A 22,411-nucleotide genomic window follows, 5' to 3' on the forward strand; every position below is an offset into this window, starting at 1 on the left:
ACTGATTATTAATTATCATTTCTTTTCTAAGTATAAGGCCAAATTAATAGAATCAACTTCAATTACTTACTAGTAATTATGTGAGCCAGGGAGAGAAACTCTATGTGGTTGCTGGGCCAGCTAGAAATAGCAACCAAACACGCCTTAAATCAAATACTACTGTAAATGAGGGAAATAAGACATGAACATGCAGATTAGTCACAACAACGTAAAAAGAGATTTCTTAGGTTCTTTTAGTGTTTCTTTCCCAATTGAACAGGTATGACAAGGCAGAGGAAATTTTCTGCTCCTTAGCATGTGCTTCCGCATAACTGCCATTTCTTGCGCCTCCTTTTGCTATGCCTAAAGTTGGTCAAAATTGGAAGGACTTTGATCATAGATCTATTCGTTCAGAGTTGATCTGGGGTTAAATAACAACAGTTATGAAAACCAAAATACATTTTCTCACTAGTTAACAAAACGAAACGAAATGCTCCGAATCATTTAGTCCGGCGCTCTTCCATTTCGGTCAAATAATCACCCTACTTGTAATGTCTTGTCATTTACAATAACTAACAGTCAATTTATAATTATTCATATTTTGTGTATGTGTGTTTGTGTGTGTGTGTGTGTGTGTGTGTGTGTGTGTGTGTGTGTGTGTGTGTGTGTGCATTCTTGAATAATATTGAAGTTAAACTAAACGATTCAGGAATCAAATAGATACGTACAGAAAGAAGTCAAAAGTTGTGCTCTGTTTTCAAAATGATGGCTAGATATGAAACCAAGCAGCATTTGATCAAGACTCCAGTCTATGGCAGGCAACTTCCCCAGGTAATTGTAATAACTATTCTCGAGAAAAAATTCAACAGTGACAGGATTAAATGTCCTGTACAGAAAAGTAATAAGAGACCTGCATAAGATTCGATCATTGGTCTTGTGACCAGGATTAGTCACTAAGATAGTGTGTTCTCATCAGTAATATCGTGTAATTTCCATTAATTAAAATGTATTGGGATTAGTCTATCGAGTATGTTCATGTCTTTCCTCTCTCTCTCTCTCTCTCTCTCCCTCATACACACTCACTATACCCCTACACACACACACATACGTACTCACTCACTTCACACGTAGACACACAGTCACTTCATACACATACACTCACATCACATACACACGCACATCGAGGGATTTTCTACGTTGTCATTCGACTTTTAGAAATAGCAGAGAAATGTCACTCGAATCGCACTCTACCGTTCTTAGAAAAGGAGGATACACTAGACAACAAATTCTTTCAGATGCAAAATTACATGAGAGCCACGGCTGGAATGCTTTTTATCATATATCTACTAATAAGAACTAACCTGGGAATAAAGACCAGCGTACACATATACCTAAAATATATAGTATTACATTAAACTAATATCATAGATAATTGATCAAAATGGACAACTAAAAACTAGCTTACCAGGATAATTCGAAGATAGATCAAGCGCTTCTTTGTAAGACTTCAAAAGAACTGAATTATCATTTGATTTAAAACACAACATATTCGACCAAGTCGTGAATTTTAAGTTGTGCTTCCTTCGTCTGCGATATGAATGAAATTCCCTCCTGCTCTCTTGCACAGCGGTTTGTGAAGTGTTCGGGTCTTCCCCATCGCTCGGTTCATCTTCAGCCTTCATCATTTCCTGGTTGACTCCTTTCATACACTGTTCTACTTCCTCCGCTGTTTCTTCTGTTACTGTTTCTTTTCTGTGTAAATTTCTCATTTCCACAAACCTATGATACCAGTCATACACGGTAGATTTCTTCAATGAAGTTGTACTATAGGCTGCTTGTAGTAGCTGAAAAGTTTCATCCACAGATTTACCGAGTCTGACGCAAAAGTTTATAACACACCACTGTTCCTTTAGGAGAGCGTTACTCATTTCGGAGATGGAGCAGGTGGGGATTTATGTTTTTCAGTTCTTCTATACACTCTGCATTAGTTGATACAACATATGTACATACAGACGGATGAATATAAATAATATATACGTTATTAGATGATGCTAAACAATGTAGTTAAGATTGGCCACGTCTTTGCAACATTAATTTACAGACTTCGTTGATGAAAGTATTCAGAAGAATGGAAAAGCTATGAATGCAATTAAAAATTAATAAGAAAAACCCATTTTAAGAATAATTAACATCCAAACCAACCAATTATAATGTTTCACTTGTAAGTAATTAACCAAAATACTTAAACTCCAGCTTCTCTCCATCTACAAGCCACCTTCATAATTTTGTATCTGAAGAGGAATGTTCAAGATTTATGTCAATGTCAAATGCTAGAAAGATGAGTCAATATGTTGCCGGTTTACCGATTGAAAGGTTTGCAGTTCGTGTGTTGTCAGCTGTTGTGCATTGTGTCTTAGAAAAATACATACTTAAATGTCAACGGCTCAATTCATCAGGGTATATAACTATATTTCACACAGGAGGCTCATAGCCTATAACATTTATTTCTTTATTGCCCGCAGGGAGTTAAACATAGAGGGAACAAACAAGGACAGACAAAGGGATTAAGTCGATTACATCGACTCAAGTGCGCAACTGGTACTTACTTAATCGACCCCGAAAGGATGAAAGGCAAGGTCGACCTCGGCGGAATTTGAACTCAGAACGTAGCGACAGACGAAATACCGCTAAGCACTTCGCCCGGCGTCCTAACGTTTCTGCCAGCTCGCCGCCCTATAACATTAAAGTATAGTACGTTGAAATGTTACTGGTGAAGTCAAATTCTCAAATTATTCAACATACTGAGGTACATACAATTAGTGAGAGATATCCTTGAGCAGTCGATAGTCCACTTATGTAGGTTTCAGTCTAAGGGCACCTGTGACTCATGCTTACTCTTCTTAGTCATATATAGTTCATACCTTTTGAGGACCAGTAGTTAAAGTAAGTGAGGGTCTTATTTAACTTCAGGAAATCCGTACAGAGTGGAAAAAATTCCATCTTTTTGCTTATCCTTCTTCTGATCTCAATCTTTCTATTGTCCCTTTTACATTACTGAGAGTTTCCGATATTCTTCTAATCTCTTCAGGCTTTTTCTTTTTCCACAACCATAAAGGGTTTCCTACCCTCGTAACTCCTGGCCAATCATGTGCTGAAGGTTTCTTGGTCATCATCGATTCCTAGCGCTCGCAGCGCCGAAGATGAGATAATTTCGTTTGCTTCTGATCTAGATATGATCAGATTAGAGACCAAGTGTGCTCTAGAAACAGTCACTGTCTTAATCTCTGGTGCCTACTCTTATTAGTACAGCTACTTCTGTTGCTGTTTTTTCTTTTGCTCTTCTGCACGTGGCCTTTTATGCCACGCGCGGAGCAACTAGGGCTTCTGTCCTGCACTGCCATTCCCATTGAAAGCTTCTCCACTCCCTAAATGTGGTGTAGCTCCAGAGTAACCTTGTAATCATCAAAAGTTTAACAGAACTTGGAGATGCAAACCGACCTGACCACATATTATTGCTGGTCACGTTTGTGCCCACGTCATGTGTGTCCTGTGAGCACAAGTAACTACAATGACAAACTAATGATTAACGATAATGCCATTATGTGAGGCCATGCCAAATATTGTGGCAATAGCCTTTTAGAGTTAGAGTGCATCAGCGCTACTTTACTCCTTGCCTGAATATTGGTCTTAAAGACCACTCCTATCAACCACTGAGAACGCATCTTGCCGTACATTGGCTATGGTTTCCTTCAATTTTTCTTTCGAGAGTATACAGAAACATACCAATTTTTTTCTTTTTTGTAAAAATAAGAGGTATTTCACCTTCTTCCATGACCTTTTTTCAATAAATTCGTCGGGTAAAGAGGCAATACCTTTTGTAACGAACTTCTTCCTTTGCCTCTTTTTTCTTGAATTTGCTGAAGATGAGTCGCTTCTTTTGACTCATGAGATTTGCAAAGGTGGAACCTGGTAGTTGTTGTAGTTGATGTTCGTACAGTTTTTTTCATTCAAATAAACATTTTCAACATTAGTATCGTTTGTGTCTCCCATTGTAAACAGTAGGCGTTTAAATCTGAACATTTTCCTGCACGTTTGATTCTTTCCCATTATCTGATTATTCTAAATTCTGCTTTTTTTTTTTTGTTTTGGATTTTTGTGTTTCAAAATAATTTGAGGGTGTGTGTATTTACATTACTGAGGCTATTGCTATTACACTGTGCTGACTTCCATGTTATTCGTGAAGCGGCCATTTTGCAACACGTGTAAGCATTCCAAATGGCTCATCGCCAGTAAATATAAAACTTAGTTTGAAACATTAAGAAACCTTTCCTCGCAGAGCTCTCAGACGGAAACATCCCTTCACTTCTACATGGAATGATGATAATAATAATAATAATAATAATAATAATAATAATAATAATAATAATAATAATAATAATAACAATAATGACAATGAAATGTGTGTCCTACAAAAACAAACTGTTGCAATTTCAAGTCTAACTGAAAAGTGAAAGTTTTTATAACGTTAGTTTGAATTCCAGATAGTAAAAAGAAGCTCTGGCAAGGAGAACAAAATGACTATACCAGTATAAATATATGCGGTGTGAAACAAAAAACTTTTAAAGAAACCAAATATCACACACACACTCAAGAGATGTTGGAGGCTCTGCCAAAGATTCTGTAAATGCCTGATTTTATATGAGCCAAAGTAGTTTTATAACTGTTTTATGGCTGTAATTAGGTAAAAAGTAACATCGGAAACAATGAACCACAGATTATAATGAAACCTAGCGTTTAGTCCCGCAGTTAAAACACACTACTGGTCTTTATCATTTTCACATTTAACCAGCGGCTGACAAGAAGGAATTTAACAAAATCCGTTACATATATATATATATTATATATATATATATATTATATATATATATATATATATATATATATATATATATATATATATATATATGTGCGTGTGTGTGTGTGTATGTACAAAGTATATATATATATATATATATATGTGTGTGTGTGTGTGTGCGTGTCCTTAAATATTGCATGTTCACCATAGCGCTATCACCGATCTGACAATGGTGCTCTACTATTTAAGTACCTGATTCTTCTGAATCCTGAATATATATATATATATATTATATATATATACACAATTCATATATCCGAAAAAGAAGCACATGTATGCATGTAGGTAGTTATGCGAGCTTAAAATATATTAAAGTGTATTAACTGACGCACGCGCGCGTGTGTATAGGTGAATTGTGGAACATAAAGATAAAGTCGTGAAATATGATTCAGTGATAGTTCTTTTCACTGTATTCGTTCCGGGTCTCTGCGCTCGAATCCCGCATGGATTAACTTTACCTTTTCTTTCAGAGTCGATATGTATAATACTAGTCAAGAGATGGATTAGAGTAATTTTCAGAGTCAGACGAGATGTCAGCTCTTTGTGTTCTGAGATTAAATGGTGCTTATAGATTCAAATTCCCCCAGAGGTCATGTCATTTCCTTTAGATCACTGAAAGAGTGTTTCTATGCAGACGCTGACAGCGTGTGGCACATGCATCCGTCTGCAGTTAGGTAAGTCCCTAATCGTCTCAACACGAGTGTGTGATAGACATAGGGCTTTGAAGACCAAATACTGCGTGGAACGAATTCGATACACTTTCTCCACATTAGCCACACTCATTAGAGAACTACCCAAGGAATTCAGAAATATTGGAAGTTTCCTTGATAATGAGGAGTCACCCGCCTCTCTCTCCCCCTTCCTCTATGTGTGTATGTGTGTGTCTGATTGGTTAAGAAGATCGCTTCGCAATCACGAGTTCTCGAGTTTGATTCCCACTGTCAGGCATCCCAAGAAAGCGTCTTTTATCATAGGTGAGTTGACAAATGACTCTTATAAATGAGCCCTGTGGGCTTCTACACGAAAACAATGTAAGACCCCATTTGGACCCCACTTATTCTACCTAATGATAACGTTAAAAATACAAATGTTTGTGGAGCAGAAAGAGTAAATCACTCGTTCACTAGTTCATTTGATTGATTGCTTGGCATACACCTCGCCGAAGCTGACGGAGATCCACTTACATAATATTATATCTGCATAAAAGTTTAGTGCTGCTTGCTTATATGCTACATTTCCCACCGCTATTCCAGCTGTACCACAACGCAGTCTCTTCACACATCTTTCTTATATCTATCGTCTTTACTCTCTTCAAGTCTCTATTGGAACATCTTTTCCCTTTCCTTTAACAATTCTCTTCCTCCTGCTCTCTCACTTTCTTTCTTTCCCTGCCCACCTCTCTCTCTCTCCAGTTATCTTTCTATATTGCCTGATCTCCAAGACGATCTGCTGAAGCCATTATTTATGCTGTAGACCAAGAAAAATGTCTTCTTTTGCTTTTTCTTATAGCATTACCTCATCATAAAGTTCTTATCCCCTTCTTCTCATAGTACATACGCTTACGTTCAAAAACACACACATGTACATGCACACACATACTCATATATATGCATGAACATACAAATAAATTCACACACACACACACACATATATATGTAAGTACATACAAATTTGTGTGCGTATATGCATTCACACGCACGCATACATATAAGCACATTTGTTTGTGATGGGGAGAGAGGGAAGAGGAGGACAGAGGCAGACTGCGAGAAACAGAGAGGCAATATTCATCTTCATAACGCAAGACTAGACAAGATTTTTAATACGAATCTCGTATAACCAGAATGCCAGCCTCGCTGAAAGTGTCACACCACCCTCACTACCACAAGCCAAAACAGCGTGATCCTACAATCGCCATGAATGTGACCAACACTACATCCCTCATCGCCACCACCACCAGGCACAGCCGCTACTTCATATTTTAGTTCTTCAGTGCAATTATTTATCCGGCACCGTAATACTAGAACCGGATACGTACGACAATTGGCTAAGTGGGTCCATACGAAAGGGTGCTGGCATTAATGCTTCCTACGGAAACTTCAGGTAAATTTCACACGATGTACACCGCGTGGCTCAGTGGTTAGAGCGTCGAGCTTACGATCGTGAGGTTGTGAGCTCGAATCCCGGACCGGGCTGCGTGTTGTGTTCTTGAGCAAGACACTTTATTTCATGTTGCTCCAGTTCACTCAGCTGGAGAAATGAGTTGCGACGTCACTGGTGCCAAGCTGTATCGGCCCCTTTGCCTTTCCCTTGGATAACATCGGTGGCGTGGAGAGAGGAGGCCGGTATGCATGGGCGACTGCTGGTCTTCCATAAAAAACAACCTTGCCCAGACTTGTGCCTCAGAGGGTAACTCTATAGGTGCAAACCCATGGTCAGTGTCTGACCGAAGGGGGTCACCACACACACACACACACAACACACACACACACAAGCACACACATACACACACACACACACACACACACACACAAGCACACACATATATACGATGGGCTTATTTCAGTTTTCGTCTACCAAATCCTCTCACAAGTCTTTGGTGAGCTCGAGTCTACAGTAGAAGGCACATGCATAGGGATTGAACCCGTAACCATATGGTTGCGAAGAAAGCTTCTTACCACACTGTCACACTAGCGCATATAAATATATATATATATATATATATATATACGATAAAACTTCGCCCTTTTCAAGCCTAGACAGGCTCATGGGCCCGGTTTCCCGGTTTCTGTGGCGTATGTGTTCCCCTCAGCTGGACGGGACGCCAGTCCATCGCAGCGTTACTCAAGAAACAGGAAGAGAAAGTGAGAGAAAGCTGTGGCGAAAAAGTACAACAGAGGTCGCCCCACCCCACCCCCCTGCCGGAGCCTCGTGGAACTTTTAGGTTTTTTCGTTCAATAAACTCACACAACGCCCGGTCTGAGAATCGAAACCGCAAGTCCGCTGCCTTAACCACTGGGCCATTGAGCCTCCACACACACACACACAACACACACACACACACCACACACACACACACACACACACACACACACACACACACACACATATATATATATGTATATATACAGAGAGACAAAAATATATGCTTACATTACACACACACATACACACACATTTTATACTGAAACTCCACAAATTGGGAGTACATCTATTTTGGCGAGATATCAAATTGTAAATAGGATTTATTCTAACAACTAACTTACGGGGTGGGTCATCAATAACCAGATCACAGCTGAAACCTTACGCTACTTTACATTACACAGGTCAGATTCTTTTGCAGGTTTGTTTAAACACATCGATTTAATTTATGAATATTCACGATATCGTAACTGAACCAGTGTTTGCTTGTTATCCTCGTAGTATCGAGAATGTAAATACTGGTAACAGACGGTTAATAATCCAACCAGCGGTGTCCTTTCTTTTTTTTATAAAATACGTTAAGAAATTTACTTCCCAACCACATGGTTCTGGGTTCAGTCCGACTGCGTGGAACCTTGGGCAAATGTCCTCTATTATAGCCTCAGGCTAACCAAAGCCTTGTGAGCGGATTTGGTAGACGGAAACTGAAACGCGTATGTGTATATATATATATATATATATATATTCGTGCGTGTGTGTGTGTGTGTGTGTATCTGTGTTTGTCCTCTACCACCACTTGACAACCGGTGTTGGTGTGTTCACGTCCCAGTAACTTAGCGGTTCGGCAAAATATTTCAATAGAATGAGTACCAAGCTTCAAAAAGGTACTAGGGTCTATTCATTCGACTAGAAATTCTTCAAGGCGGTGCCCCAGAATGGCCGCAGTCAAATGATTGAAGCAAGTATAAAAGATTAAGAATAAAAGAAAAAATGCTGAAAGGAATTTGTTCTTGATAGAAGCTTCTGTTGTTTTACTCTTTTTCAATTTTTTTTTTACTTTTGAGTCCTACTTCAAGTCAATACATCGATTCATAATTAACAATCAAGCGAAGTTGAAAATAATAAGCTTAAAACTATGTCTGGTGATAAACACAGAACTGCAATGATACGAAATTGAAACAGTAAAGAAGAAAACTAGAAGCAGGAAAAAAAAACAAATATAAAAAAAAGAAGCAAAATACACAAGATCTAAAATCGAATCATCAGTCTTTTCATAGCTACAGAATGACCTAATTTTGCTTAAGTACAAATGAAAAGGAAGCAAAATCTAAAACTATCTCGAAGCAAACTAACTCAAATCGATCAGGGTTATATATCGTCTCGAATTTATGTTGGATTAAGAGGCTGAATTACTCAGTGGATCATAATAATACTATGTTCATTTATCATAAGATTTATCTAGTGTAATGCATACTGGGTAGTTCTTCGTGTTCCCTTAGCGACAAGTCAATGAAAGACTTGTTTGATAATTTAGCCAGTATACTCTAAAATAACTACCTAATTTTCTTAGAGTTTAGTGACATAAAGATCTTTTGGTCAGAAATACGCCTTCATTTTTTTCCAAAATATGTGAGCGGACGCCTCCTTTTTAGAAATGTTTATCCTTAATTTTCACAACATTATAGAAAATTATATTTGAATTACTTCTGAAAATACACAGCCATTTTAAAAATTAGATTTTTTTCCCAAAAGAGCAAAAACACCATCTGAATACTGACACGGTTCAATTTGTCAATAAGCATAACAAATTATGTTTGATTTTCAATAAGGCTTAATGAAGCAAACATTTTCTGGGCAAATATCCCAAGTTTTCAAAGGTTTCGGTGTAGGTCCTTGACATGTTAGCTCTGCCTAATAAGATAGCGTTGATGATGACAGAGATTATGAAGCTGACGGAAACGACGACGATGACGACGTTAGCCACAATGATGAAAATGAGCAAAGTACTAATATGCTAACACCGTTTCCAATGATTTTATCAATGTACGAGCAAAAGCCCCGCCCCGCCCCGCGTCCAATCGACGGTGCTGAGTTGTCAAACATTTAAACCAAATTTTCTCAAAACAACTTGTCCGACCGTCTCATAGGCCTCCCGTTTGAGAAACACTGATTTAACCTAAATTTGAGACCCCAGCAAAAGAAGAAATAAAGATAAACTTTTTTCTATTCCAAAGAATGCTTTATAGATCGCATTCTCACCTGGAATCGATTTTTGTAATTTTTTTCAAGACTTATACATGCCCTGATACCGTCGGTATCTACATATCAAATTTGAGCGCAATGGGATGGAGGATGCCCGAGATCATACAAGACACACACACAGACAGAACGGATTTTATATAATAGATGTGTATTAGCAGTCTATTATAGATATACAATCTTTAAAAGGGATAAAGTAAACAATGTAATCTTTATTCTAACATTACCAGTTATTCCTATTTCAGATACACTGAACAAACTTCTGCCTACACGGACTATATCTTGACACTTGGACATCATGTAGTAGATGATTAGCCACAACTCAGTCCTGTTTAGACAGATCTGACATCAAAGGCTTTCCTGTCATAACCACCTCTCCTTTTCCGTGGACAATGTACCCCGAACTACATTTTCTAATGAGACCTTTAATTTTGTTAAAGACGGCTGAGTATAATTTGAGGTAGATTTTATTATCATATCTGTAAGGATTCCCTCTTTGTTGCATACTTGCGTTTTGACCTTGTAGTAGGAGCACTCCGTCGGTTGCGACGATGAGGGTCCCAGCTGATACGATCAACGGAACAGCTTGCTCGTGATATTAACGTGCAAGTGGCTGAGCACTCCACAGACACGTGTACCCTTAACGTAGTTCTCGGGGAGAATCAGCGTGACACAGAGTGTGACAAGGCTGGCCCTTTGAAATACAGGTACAAGAAAAACAAGAAGAAAGAGCGGGAGAAAGTTGTGGAGTACAGCAGGGTTCACCACCACCCCCTGCCGGAGCCTCGTGGAGCTTTAGGTGTTTTCGCTCAATAAACACTCACAATGCCCGGTCTGGGAATCGAAACCGCGATCCTCTGACCGTGAGTCCGCTGCCCTAACCACTGGGCCATTGCGCCTCCACTTTGACCTTATATGCTGAATACAGATATTACAAATGATCCTGATATGTGGGGTAATAGAAATCTGCAACAATTTCTTAAGATATATTTAAAGGAGCAACAAGAGGCTTTCCTTCAACCACGCAACTAAGCAAATGGCCAGTCAAAATTAAATTTAAAAGAAAATAAAACATATACACACACACACACACATGCATACAAACATACATATCCATACATGTATGTGTATGTATGTGTGTATATATATATATATATAGACACATATATACTTACATACCAACCTACCTACCTACCTACCTACCTACCTACATACATACATACATACATATTTACATACATACATACATACATATTTACATACATACATACATACATACATACATACAAACAAACAAAATGATAATCTGTATTATGGCCAACAGGTCATCTTGGTTTTATGTTTTCAGAAGCCTTTGTTTATTTCAATACTTTCAATCATTTTTATTCGACATATATTCATTTTATAATCCAATTCCTTTCCGGTGATGAAGAGCACTTTTAATGCTATAATTGTACATTATATACAGCAGCGGAAACTCCATACAGTAATCCAATCAAATACTCTTCGACGTCCAGCATTGTCCTATGCGCAAATGCTACTTATTTAATGATATTTATTTAATATTGATGCATTTTTGACAACTTACATTAAAAATAACCATGACGTATCTAAAATTATTGCAGCCTGTGAAACGCACAACGACATTATATATTTCCTAATTAGTTACAAAAGAATATACTATTAGATGATATATGCCAAGTTGTTCTATGCCATTCTAATACTTTAATTCTTTGAGTGGCCTTGTGCCAATAGAAGGAATCATTATTTAAGATTTCTCTTTCTGCAAACAACACGAAAATTTTTTTAAAAATGGAAGAAACCAGACAATAACGAAAATGTCAGTAAGAAAGATGTGTGTACATGTGTGTGTGCGTGTGTTGAACGGATGTTTGGGAAAGGGAGATAACAGAAAAGAGACAGAAAAGGAGGCCATATAAAAGAGAGAAACAAGAAAAGAAGCCATATTACAAAACAAAAGTGAGGGACATGTTATCTCTTATGTCTAGATTATGATAAACATACTTGTACATGCAAACATATATGTATATATATATATATATATATATATATATATATATATATATATATAATATATAATATATAAGGAAAAATTTTTTAAAAAATGCAGAATGCTCAAATGAAAGAAAATTTTAATAAAATGAGAAAATGATAAAAAATATATAAATATATATATTATATATTTTATCATTTTCTCATTTTATTAAAATTTTCTTTCATTTGAGCATTCTGCATTTAAAAAAAAATTTTCCTTACTATCATTTCTCCACGTGCGGTCAACACAACCCCACCATTTATTGATCTATATATATATATATATATATATATATATATATATATATGTGTGTGTGTGTTGTGTCTGGTGTGTGTGGTGTGTGTGTGTATCTATATGTACACACACATATATATATATATTAAATATATATATATATGTGTGTGTCTGTGTGTGTGTCTGTGTATCTATATGTACACACACATATATATATATATTAAATATATATATATATGTGTGTGCCAAGCTTAATTCTATTTATCAACGTCTATATGTGCATACATGTACTTAGTTTTATATACATTTATATACACATACAAGCATCAATATGAATAAATATATATTTACGCATACATGTATATGCATATGTATTATATACATGCATACACAAACGTGTACCTTCTTTTATTCTCTTACTGGCTTCAATCATTTTACTGCAGAAATGTTGGAGCACCGCCTTTACTCGAAGAGATCGACGCTAGGACTTATTCTTTGTAAGCTTAGTACTTATTCTATCGGTCACATTTGCTGAAGTGGGCAAGAACCCGGAACCATGTAGTTGGGAAGCAAGCTTCTTACCACACAGCCACTCAAGACTGCCATATTAGTATGGCGATAACTATTAATATATATATATATATATATTATATAAAAGGGCTTAGTAAAATAAATTACTTTGCCGCATACTGAACTCATTAGAAATAGCAGCTAAAAAACTTTTTTAAGGCTATTTCTAATACTTAAGAAAAATCTCTCTCATATATAGTGTTTGCATAATTTAACTCAAAAGTTTGGGGGTAATGACATCGAAAAATCAAATGCTAAGGTTATTCGAGAACGTACGTTTCAAGATTAGTCAAAACAACATTTCTATCATCGGCTCGGAAATTCCTTGGTTTGGATTTGGAGACACTGAAAATAAGAACATACCCTCTCGAAGATTGCTCCCCAACTAACAGTGCCAGCAAATTCAAAATAAGCAAGCGAAGAATCTCTGTTCTCCCCTTTCCACCAGCGTGGGTTAAAATCATCAAACTCTATGCTTATTTCGGTAAAGTCCGAAGCATTAATCAGAGGGAGATTAATTATAATTTCAACAATTGAGGGCAAAATTAATTAATTATTAATCAATTTCACAAGTGTTCAGTATGCAAAGGGACCATTCAAGGCGAATTCAAATTATTACATTATATAAAAGGGCTTAGTAAAATAAATTACTTTCTAATGAGTTCAGTATGCGGCAAAGTAATTTATTACTAAGCCCTTTTATATAATGTAATAATTTGAATTCGCTTGAATGGTCCCTTTGCATACTGAAACACTTGTGTGAAATTGATTAATAATTAATAATTTTGCCCTCAATTGATGAAATTATAATTAATTCCCCTCTGATTAATGCTTCGGACTTACCGAAATAAGCATAGAGTTTGATGATTTTAACCCACGCTGGTGGAAAGGGGAGAACAGAGATTCTTCGCTTGCTTATTTTGAATTTGCTGGCACTGTTAGTTGGGAGCAGATCTTCGAGAGGGTATGTTCTTATTTTCAGTGTCTCAAATCCAAACCAAGGAAGGAATTTCCGAGCCGATGATAGAAATGTTGTTTTGACTAATCTTGAAACGTACGTTCTCGAATAAACTTAGCATTTGATTTTTCGATGTCATTACCCCCAAACTTTTGTGAGTTAAATTATGCAAACATATAGAGAGAGAGATTTTCTTTAAGTATTAGAAATAGCCTTAAAAAAGTTTTTTAGCTGCTATTTCTAATGAGTTCAGTATGCGGCAAAGTAATTTATTTTACTAAGCCCTTTTATATAATGTAATAATTTGAATTCGCCTTGAATGGTCCCTTTGCATACTGAACACTGGTGAATTGATTAATAATTAATAATTTTGCCCTCAATTGTTGAAATTATTAATAATCTCCCTCTGATTAATGCTTCGGACTTTACCGAAATAAGCATAGAGTTTGATGATTTTAACCCACGCTGGTGGAAAGGGGAGAACAGAGATTCTTCGCTTGCTTATTTTGAATTTGCTGGCACTGTTAGTTGGAGCAGATCTTCGAGAGGGTATGTCTATATTTCGTGTCTCAAATCCAAACCAAGGAATTTCGAGGCCGATGATAGAAATGTTGTTTTGACTAATCTTGAAACGTACGTTCTCGAATAACCTTAGCATTTGATTTTTCGATGTCATTACCCCCAAACTTTTGTGAGTTAAATTATGCAAACACTATATATGAGAGAGATTTTCTTTAGTATTAGAAATAGCCTTAAAAAAGTTTTTAGCTGCTATTCTAATGAGTTCAGTATGCGGCAAAGTAATTATTTTACTAAGCCCTTTTATATAATGTCATAATTTGAATTCGCCTGAATGGTCCTTTGCATATGAACACTTGGTGAAATTGATTAATAATTAATTAATTTTGCCCTCAATTGTTGAAATATAATTAATCCCCTCTGATTATGCTTCGGACTTTACCGAAATAGCATAGAGTTTGATGATTTTAACCCACGCTGGTGGAAAGGGGAGAACAGAGATTCTTCGCTTGCTTATTTTGAATTTGCTGGCACTGTTAGTGGGAGCAGATCTTCGAGAGGGTATGTTCTTATTTTCAGTGTCTCCAAATCCAAACCAAGGAATTTCCGAGCCGATGAATAGAAAATGTTGTTTTGACTAATCTTGAAACGTACGTTCTCGAATAACCTTAGCATTTGATTTTTCGATGTCATACCCCCAAACTTTTGTGAGTTAAATTATGCCAAACACTATATATGAGAGAGATTTTCTTAAGTATTAGAAATAGCCTTAAAAAGTTTTTAGCTGCTATTTCTAATGAGTTCAGTATGCGGCAAAGTAATTTATTTTACTAAGCCTTTTATATAATGTAATAATTTGAATTCGCCTTGAATGGTCCCTTTGCATACTGAACACTTGGTGAAATTGATTAATAATTAATTAATTTTGCCCTCAATTGTTGAAATTATAATTAATCTCCCTCTGATTAATGCTTCGGACTTTACCGAAATAAGCATAGAGTTTGATGATTTTAACCCACGCTGGTGGAAAGGGGAGAACAGAGATTCTTCGCTTGCTTATTTTGAATTTGCTGGCACTGTAGTTGGGAGCAGATCTTCGAGAGGGTATGTTCTTATTTTCAGTGTCCCAAATCCAAACCAAGGAATTTCCGAGCCGATGATAGAAATGTTGTTTTGACTAATCTTGAAACGTACGTTCTCGAATAACCTTAGCATTTGATTTTTCGATGTCATTACCCCCAAACTTTTGTGAGTTAATTATGCAAACACTATATATGAGAGAGATTTTCTTTAAGTATTAGAAATAGCCTTAAAAAAGTTTTTTAGCTGCTATTTCTAATGAGTTCAGTATGCGGCAAAGTTAATTTATTTTACTAAGCCCTTTTATATAATGTAATAATTTGAATTCGCCTTGAATGGTCCCTTTGCATACTGAACACTTGGTGAAATTGATTAATAATTAATTAATTTTGCCCTCAATTGTTGAAATTATAATTAATCTCCCTCTGATTAATGCTTCGGACTTTACCGAAATAAGCATAGAGTTTGATGATTTTAACCCACGCTGGTGGAAAGGGGAGAACAGAGATTCTTCGCTTGCTTATTTTGAATTTGCTGGCACTGTTAGTTGGGAGCAGATCTTCGAGAGGGTATGTTCTTATTTTCAGTGTCTCCAAATCCAAACCAAGGAATTTCCGAGCCGATGATAGAAATGTTGTTTTGACTATCTTGAAACGTACGTTCTCGAATAACCTTAGCATTTGATTTTTCGATGTCATTACCCCCAAACTTTTGTGAGTTAAATTATGCAAACACTATATATGAGAGAGATTTTCTTTAAGTATTAGAAATAGCCTTAAAAAAGTTTTTTAGCTGCTATTTCTAATGAGTTCAGTATGCGGCAAAGTAATTATTTTACTAAGCCCTTTTATATAATGTAATAATTTGAATTCGCCTTGAATGGTCCCTTTGCATACTGAACACTTGGTGAAATTGATTAATAATTAATTAATTTTGCCCTCATTGTTGAAATTATAATTAATCTCCCTCTGATTAATGCTTCGGACTTTACCGAAATAAGCATAGAGTTTGATGATTTTAACCCACGCTGGTGGAAAGGGGAGAACAGAGATTCTTCGCTTGCTTATTTTGAATTTGCTGGCACTGTTAGTTGGGAGCAGATCTTCGAGAGGGTATGTTCTTATTTTCAGTGTCTCCAAATCCAAACCAAGGAATTTCCGAGCCGATGATAGAAATGTTGTTTTGACTAATCTTGAAACGTACGTTCTCGAATAACCTTAGCATTTGATTTTTCGATGTCATTACCCCCAAACTTTTGTGAGTTAAATTATGCAAACACTATATATGAGAGAGATTTTCTTTAAGTATTAGAAATAGCCTTAAAAAAGTTTTTAGCTGCTATTTCTAATGAGTTCAGTATGCGGCAAAGTAATTTATTTTACTAAGCCCTTTTATATAATGTAATAATTTGAATTCGCCTTGAATGGTCCCTTTGCATACTGAACACTTGGTGAAATTGATTAATAATTAATTAATTTTGCCCTCAATTGTTGAAATTATATATATATATATATATATATATATATATATATATATATACATGTATACACATATACATATATACATATACACACATATACATATATACACATATACATATATACATATACATATTGACATATATATATATACACACACATATATATACACGTATATACACAGGTATATATATATACACGTATACATATACGTATATATATATGTTACATATATATGTATATGTATATATGTATACGTACGTATGTATATACGTATACGTATATATATATGTATACGCATGTATATATACGTATATATATACGTATACGTGTATATATATGTATACGTGTATATATATGTATACGTGTATATATATATATATATATATATATATGTATATATATATGTATATATATACATATATATATACGTAGATGTATGTATATATATATATATATACGTATATGTATACATATATATATACGTATATGTATACATATATGTATATACACGTATGTATGTGTGTGTGTATATTTGTGTGTATTTTATATATATACACACACTTATGTGTGTTTATGTAAATATATAGATATATTTATGTATATGTGTACTCATACACACATTTATACATATATATATGACTACTTGTATGTCTGTAAATATGTGAATGCATAATACAGCGATTGTGTTCATGTTCATAATACATTGCGTAGAGATTATGTATGAATTCATAGATTCTAAGTGTATGTGTATTCCAGCGAGTGCGCATACACTCAGTGAGTTCGCGCTTGTAATACCCTGTACCTCTCTTTGTGCGTGTATGTTATTCTTGTGAGAGTGAAACAGTGTAAAAGAAGCAGCTGCCAAACAAGTAGACAGTAGTAGATAGTAAAACATTAATATGTCAAGATAATACATACATACATATATATATATATATAATAGAAGACAGACAGATAGATAGATATAGATAGATAGATAGATAAATAGATAGACAGAGGTGTGTGTGTTAAAATTATATATATATATATATAAGGTGGGAGACTATACCAAATATAGTTAGGGGAAATGGAGCAACCCTGCTTGCGTCTGTAAACTGAAGAACAAAAAGTTATGCGACGGTTTTCGTTCTTAGGGTCAGTTTGAATTTGAATCAATGAGGTTCTTTTATTGACGTATGTTGGAGGCTTTCCTATATCAGGTGCACTTTGTTATCTTTATATTTACATGCTTTTTATGCTGTGTTTTATTTTATCTCATTTCTCCCGCCTGCTCCCTTTTATTTTTTTATTTTTCTGACCCTATTTTATGGAAGACCCATCCCTCAACACAAAATGTAAATCTGTCTTTGTAATGTCCCCTTGTTTGACAACCTTATGACAAATATTCTTTCATTATTATTTGTTTCAGTTATTTGACTGCGTCCACGCTGGAGCACCGCGTCGAAGGGTTTTAGTGAAGTAAATTGACCCCAGGACTCTTTTTAACCAAGAACTTACTCTGTCGGTCTCTTTTGCGGAACTAATAAGTTACTGGGATGTAAACACACCGCCATCGGTTGTCAAGCAATGATGGACTAACACACACACACACACATACAGAGAAAAAAAAAATATATATATATATATATATATATAGAGAGAGAGAGAGAGAGAGGAGAGAGACAGCGAGCGAGGCAATTTTGTGGATAAACAAATTAGATACATTAAATATACTAAATATATTATCCTCATAATTGTCTCTGCATCCTCTCAACTTGATCCTTCTTACAGCCATTCTTTACTTTGCAGAATCGATCCCCTGTAAAGATATCGGAGTCTAAATTTGAATCTTTTGAGCAATACTAAGTGTCTTCTATACTGAAAATCTCTGGTCTCATCTGTGGACTATTTATATCTTATACATAAATGGCAATTTCTGTCTGTCGATCTGTCTGTTGCCAACTTGCTGCGTATACCAGTGAAGTAATCTTGACGAAACTTTTCATGCATGTTAAACTAACATCCAGTTCAATTATAGGTTAACCGGATTTGCAATATAAATCTGTAATGGGCGCCCTAGTGGGTGGGGATAATATCTGAGAAAATTAAAAGGGTGCAAAGAGTGTTTACTCTTGGATAACAAGTCACCACTTATGACCTGAGCTATCGAAGGTCTTTCGAATGATCTTTGCCGTTCTTAATATGCAGCCAGTTGCATATATTCTATGTGCTTCTGCAAGCCAACCTTCTCTGTTCACTTATTGAACCTCTTCCTCGTTGTTCTAAGGCTCCAATTCCACGACCTCACTTTTTCTGTGGCCCTACAATCTGCTTATCTTTCTCTTATCTACCTCGCTGAAATTATTATTACTAAGGCGGCAAGCTGGCAGAATTGTTAGCACGCCGAACGAAATACTTAGCCGTATTTCACCGGTCGCTACGTTCTGAATTCAAATTTACCTTCCATCCTTTTGAGGTCGATAAAATGAGTACCCCTTGAACACTGGAGTCGATATAATCGACTCGTCCCCTCTTCCAAAATGACTGCCCTTGTGGAAAAGTTTGAAACCATTATTATTATTATTTTGCCCAGGTCGACTTGGCCTTATTATTATAATTTTGCCCAGGTCGACTTTGCCTTATTATTGTTATTAAGGCAGCGATTCGGCAGACTCGTCAGCGCGCTGGGCGAAATGCTTAGCGGTATTTCGTCTGGCACTATGTTCTGAGTTCAATTTCCGCCGAAGTCGACTTTGCCTTTCATCCTTTCGGGGTCGACAAATTAAGTACCAGTCACTTACTGGGGTCGATGTAATTGACTATCCCCTTACCCACAAATTCCAGGCTTTTTGCCTATAATAGAGGGGATTATTATTATTATTATTATTATTATTAGTAGTAGTAGTATTATTCAAATTCTGCCGAGGTTGACTTTGCTTTTCATCCTTTCGCGGTCGATGGATTAAGTACCAGTGGCGTATTGAGGTCGGTGTAATCGACCCCCTCTTCCCTAAAATTACTGGCCTTGTGCCAATAATAAAATAATTATTGCTGTTATTAATATTAGGATGCGCACACGTGTGTTTATTCCCGCATTGGCTGAATCATTAGAGTGTCGGACAAAATGCTTTGTGACAGTAGTTTCGGTTCTGAAATCAAATCGTCGAAATCAAAGAGATCAACTTTACCTTTAATCCTTCTGAGATCGAAAAATAAAGTACCATTCAAATACGGGCTTCTATTATTGATAGCAATCCTATCGAAATTTCTGTCCTTGTACTTATGTTAGAAATTCTTAGCTTACATCGACGTAAGGCCAACAATCTTTCTTCAGTGGTGTAAAAGAGAACGGTCGATTATAGCGACTTCAGTAACTAAAACCACGGAAGGATGAAAGTTAATGTCGATCTGAACAGGGTTTGAACTCAGAGATGGCTAAATCATTCCACAACACCAACAAGGATTATTATAAATGTATTAGATTTATATTTCGAAACGCAGAGATATTATCCTCGTTTTGGTAGTTTATCATGATTTGATGAAAATGAGAAAACATTTACAGCCTTAGCTCCAAAAGACCTCGATACCAACTTGATTCTATATAAACATTTATTTATGATAATGTTGCAGGATGTGAGAGGAACAAACACACACACACACACGCGCGCGCGCACGCACACACACACACACACACACACACACACACACACACACACACACACACACACACACACACACGCACACACACATCCTAATCCTCAAAGGAACCCAATTATGACCTCTAATTCTCACATATTTCAATTCACGATAATGGGGTAATATGTTCCAGAATGTCATTCCGATAAATTTCGCTCAACTGGTGAAAATGTCAAAGTGATAAATCTTTCATTATTATTTTATAATAATAACTAGTGAAGTGCGGCAAGTTGGTAGAAAGAGAAGGACATAAAATAAAATAATTAAATAAGTGCGAGATAAATAAACCAACGTACTCACTCTCCTCTGTGCTCTGAGTTGAAATCCAGTCAGAGTCGTCTTCGCTTTGTATAACACAGAGGTCGATAAAGAAAATACGAGTTACCTGACTTGATCAACTGACAAGAAAATCAAAACTAAGACCAAACCATTTATAACTTATTTGACTGTAGAGTAAGCATCTAACTCAATAATATGGTGAGCACAATAAATAATTAAGGCCACCTGATGGGTCTTTCACTGGGTTCGACGATGACCATATAGTTGTTCGTTCGTCTGAATTGCTCGTTAAATTAACGTGTGACTGAGCGACTCCACAGATAAATGAGAGTTTTTTTTTTTTCAAAATTTGACCTTTGTATTGCAAATACCATCCTCCCGACGGGGTATCACACACATATTGTATAATTAAGTCTAACTCACAAGGCTTGGATAGACCCGGGTTTATGCTAAAAGACACTTTTGTCCAAGATATCACGAGGTGAGGTCAAACGTGACACCTCATAATTGCTACACAAACTTAACGACTGCGTCCATAACGAAGACTATACCACTACTATAAAAAGGTAAATTTGAAACAATACTTGTATCAACCAAACAACTGTAGAGGTGTTAATTCAGAATCGAAATTTAGTTAATGGGTCGGCGCACAAACATTTGAATGAAGTAAAATAGGAAAGCGGTAATGCGGTGAGCGGAGTACAACGCGATAATGTACCAGGGTAGATGTGTGTAACAACATTTAGCAGTTTCTAAGTACCCTGCTGAAATAGCTATGTGGTGGAATGTAGTTCGTCGTTTTGGATATAACGGGAAGGATATGGAGAAATAATGAAGAATAAAAGATGATAAGAAGAGAGAACAATTGAAAGATAGAGATATTTAGCACAGAACGAGAGAGAGAGATATGGATGGATAGAAAGAAGAGAAATGAACAGGAATTGAAATGTTAAGAGAAGGGGAAGAAATAAGAGAGAGAGCTAGAGAAAGTAAGAGAAAACGGCAGAAGGAAGTAGAGAGAGAGAAAGAGAGAAAGAGAGAAAGAGAGAGAGAGATAAGAAGAGAAAGACGATGGGAGATGTATTGGAAGGACGGTGTCATGGTTATTTCGACAATTAAAGCCAAAACCTTTTAGAGAAAAGGTTAAAGTTTATAAAGAACTTTGCTTTTATTTGCAGCGAAAGCAAATATTTGCAATATAAACCGGAAGTAAGAGGAGACCATTAAAGAATATGCAGACCCCTTTCTCTTCCTTTATTATCAACGGTGGTGTATGGAGGGGAAGAATTACACTGGAAGCATTCTGTACAAAGAGGAAGAATATGGTTAACGTACAGTTGTGTACTTTCGTTATTCCGGCCAGATGCTGAACTACCAGCCGAAAATCTGTATCCTTGACATTTAGTTTTTATTACTGAACTCATATCCCAAACTCAGAATTATCGCTGATCAAATCTGCCTCGCCGCAAATATGTATCAACCATCAG

At 36.1% G+C, this 22,411-nt stretch overlaps 1 protein-coding gene across 6 annotated transcripts in view; it reads right to left on the bottom strand.

The window, feature by feature from the left end:
- LOC115214044 overlaps positions 1-22,411 on the bottom strand; it is a 653,508-nt gene that overhangs the window by 399,372 nt on the left and 231,725 nt on the right. The window contains exon 1 of one of the 6 annotated variants that reach the window (XM_036504863.1): positions 1,445-1,922. The exons of the other annotated variants lie outside the window; for them this stretch is intronic. Within the exon in view, the coding sequence (XP_036360756.1) occupies positions 1,445-1,907 (463 nt within the window). The 5' untranslated portion in view covers positions 1,908-1,922. Of the gene's footprint in view, positions 1-1,444; positions 1,923-22,411 lie in introns of those variants that run through there. 6 annotated transcript variants of the gene reach the window in all.

The sequence above is a fragment of the Octopus sinensis genome, linkage group LG7, assembly GCF_006345805.1.
Source record: "Octopus sinensis linkage group LG7, ASM634580v1, whole genome shotgun sequence".
Taxonomy (NCBI): Eukaryota; Metazoa; Mollusca; class Cephalopoda; order Octopoda; family Octopodidae; genus Octopus; species Octopus sinensis.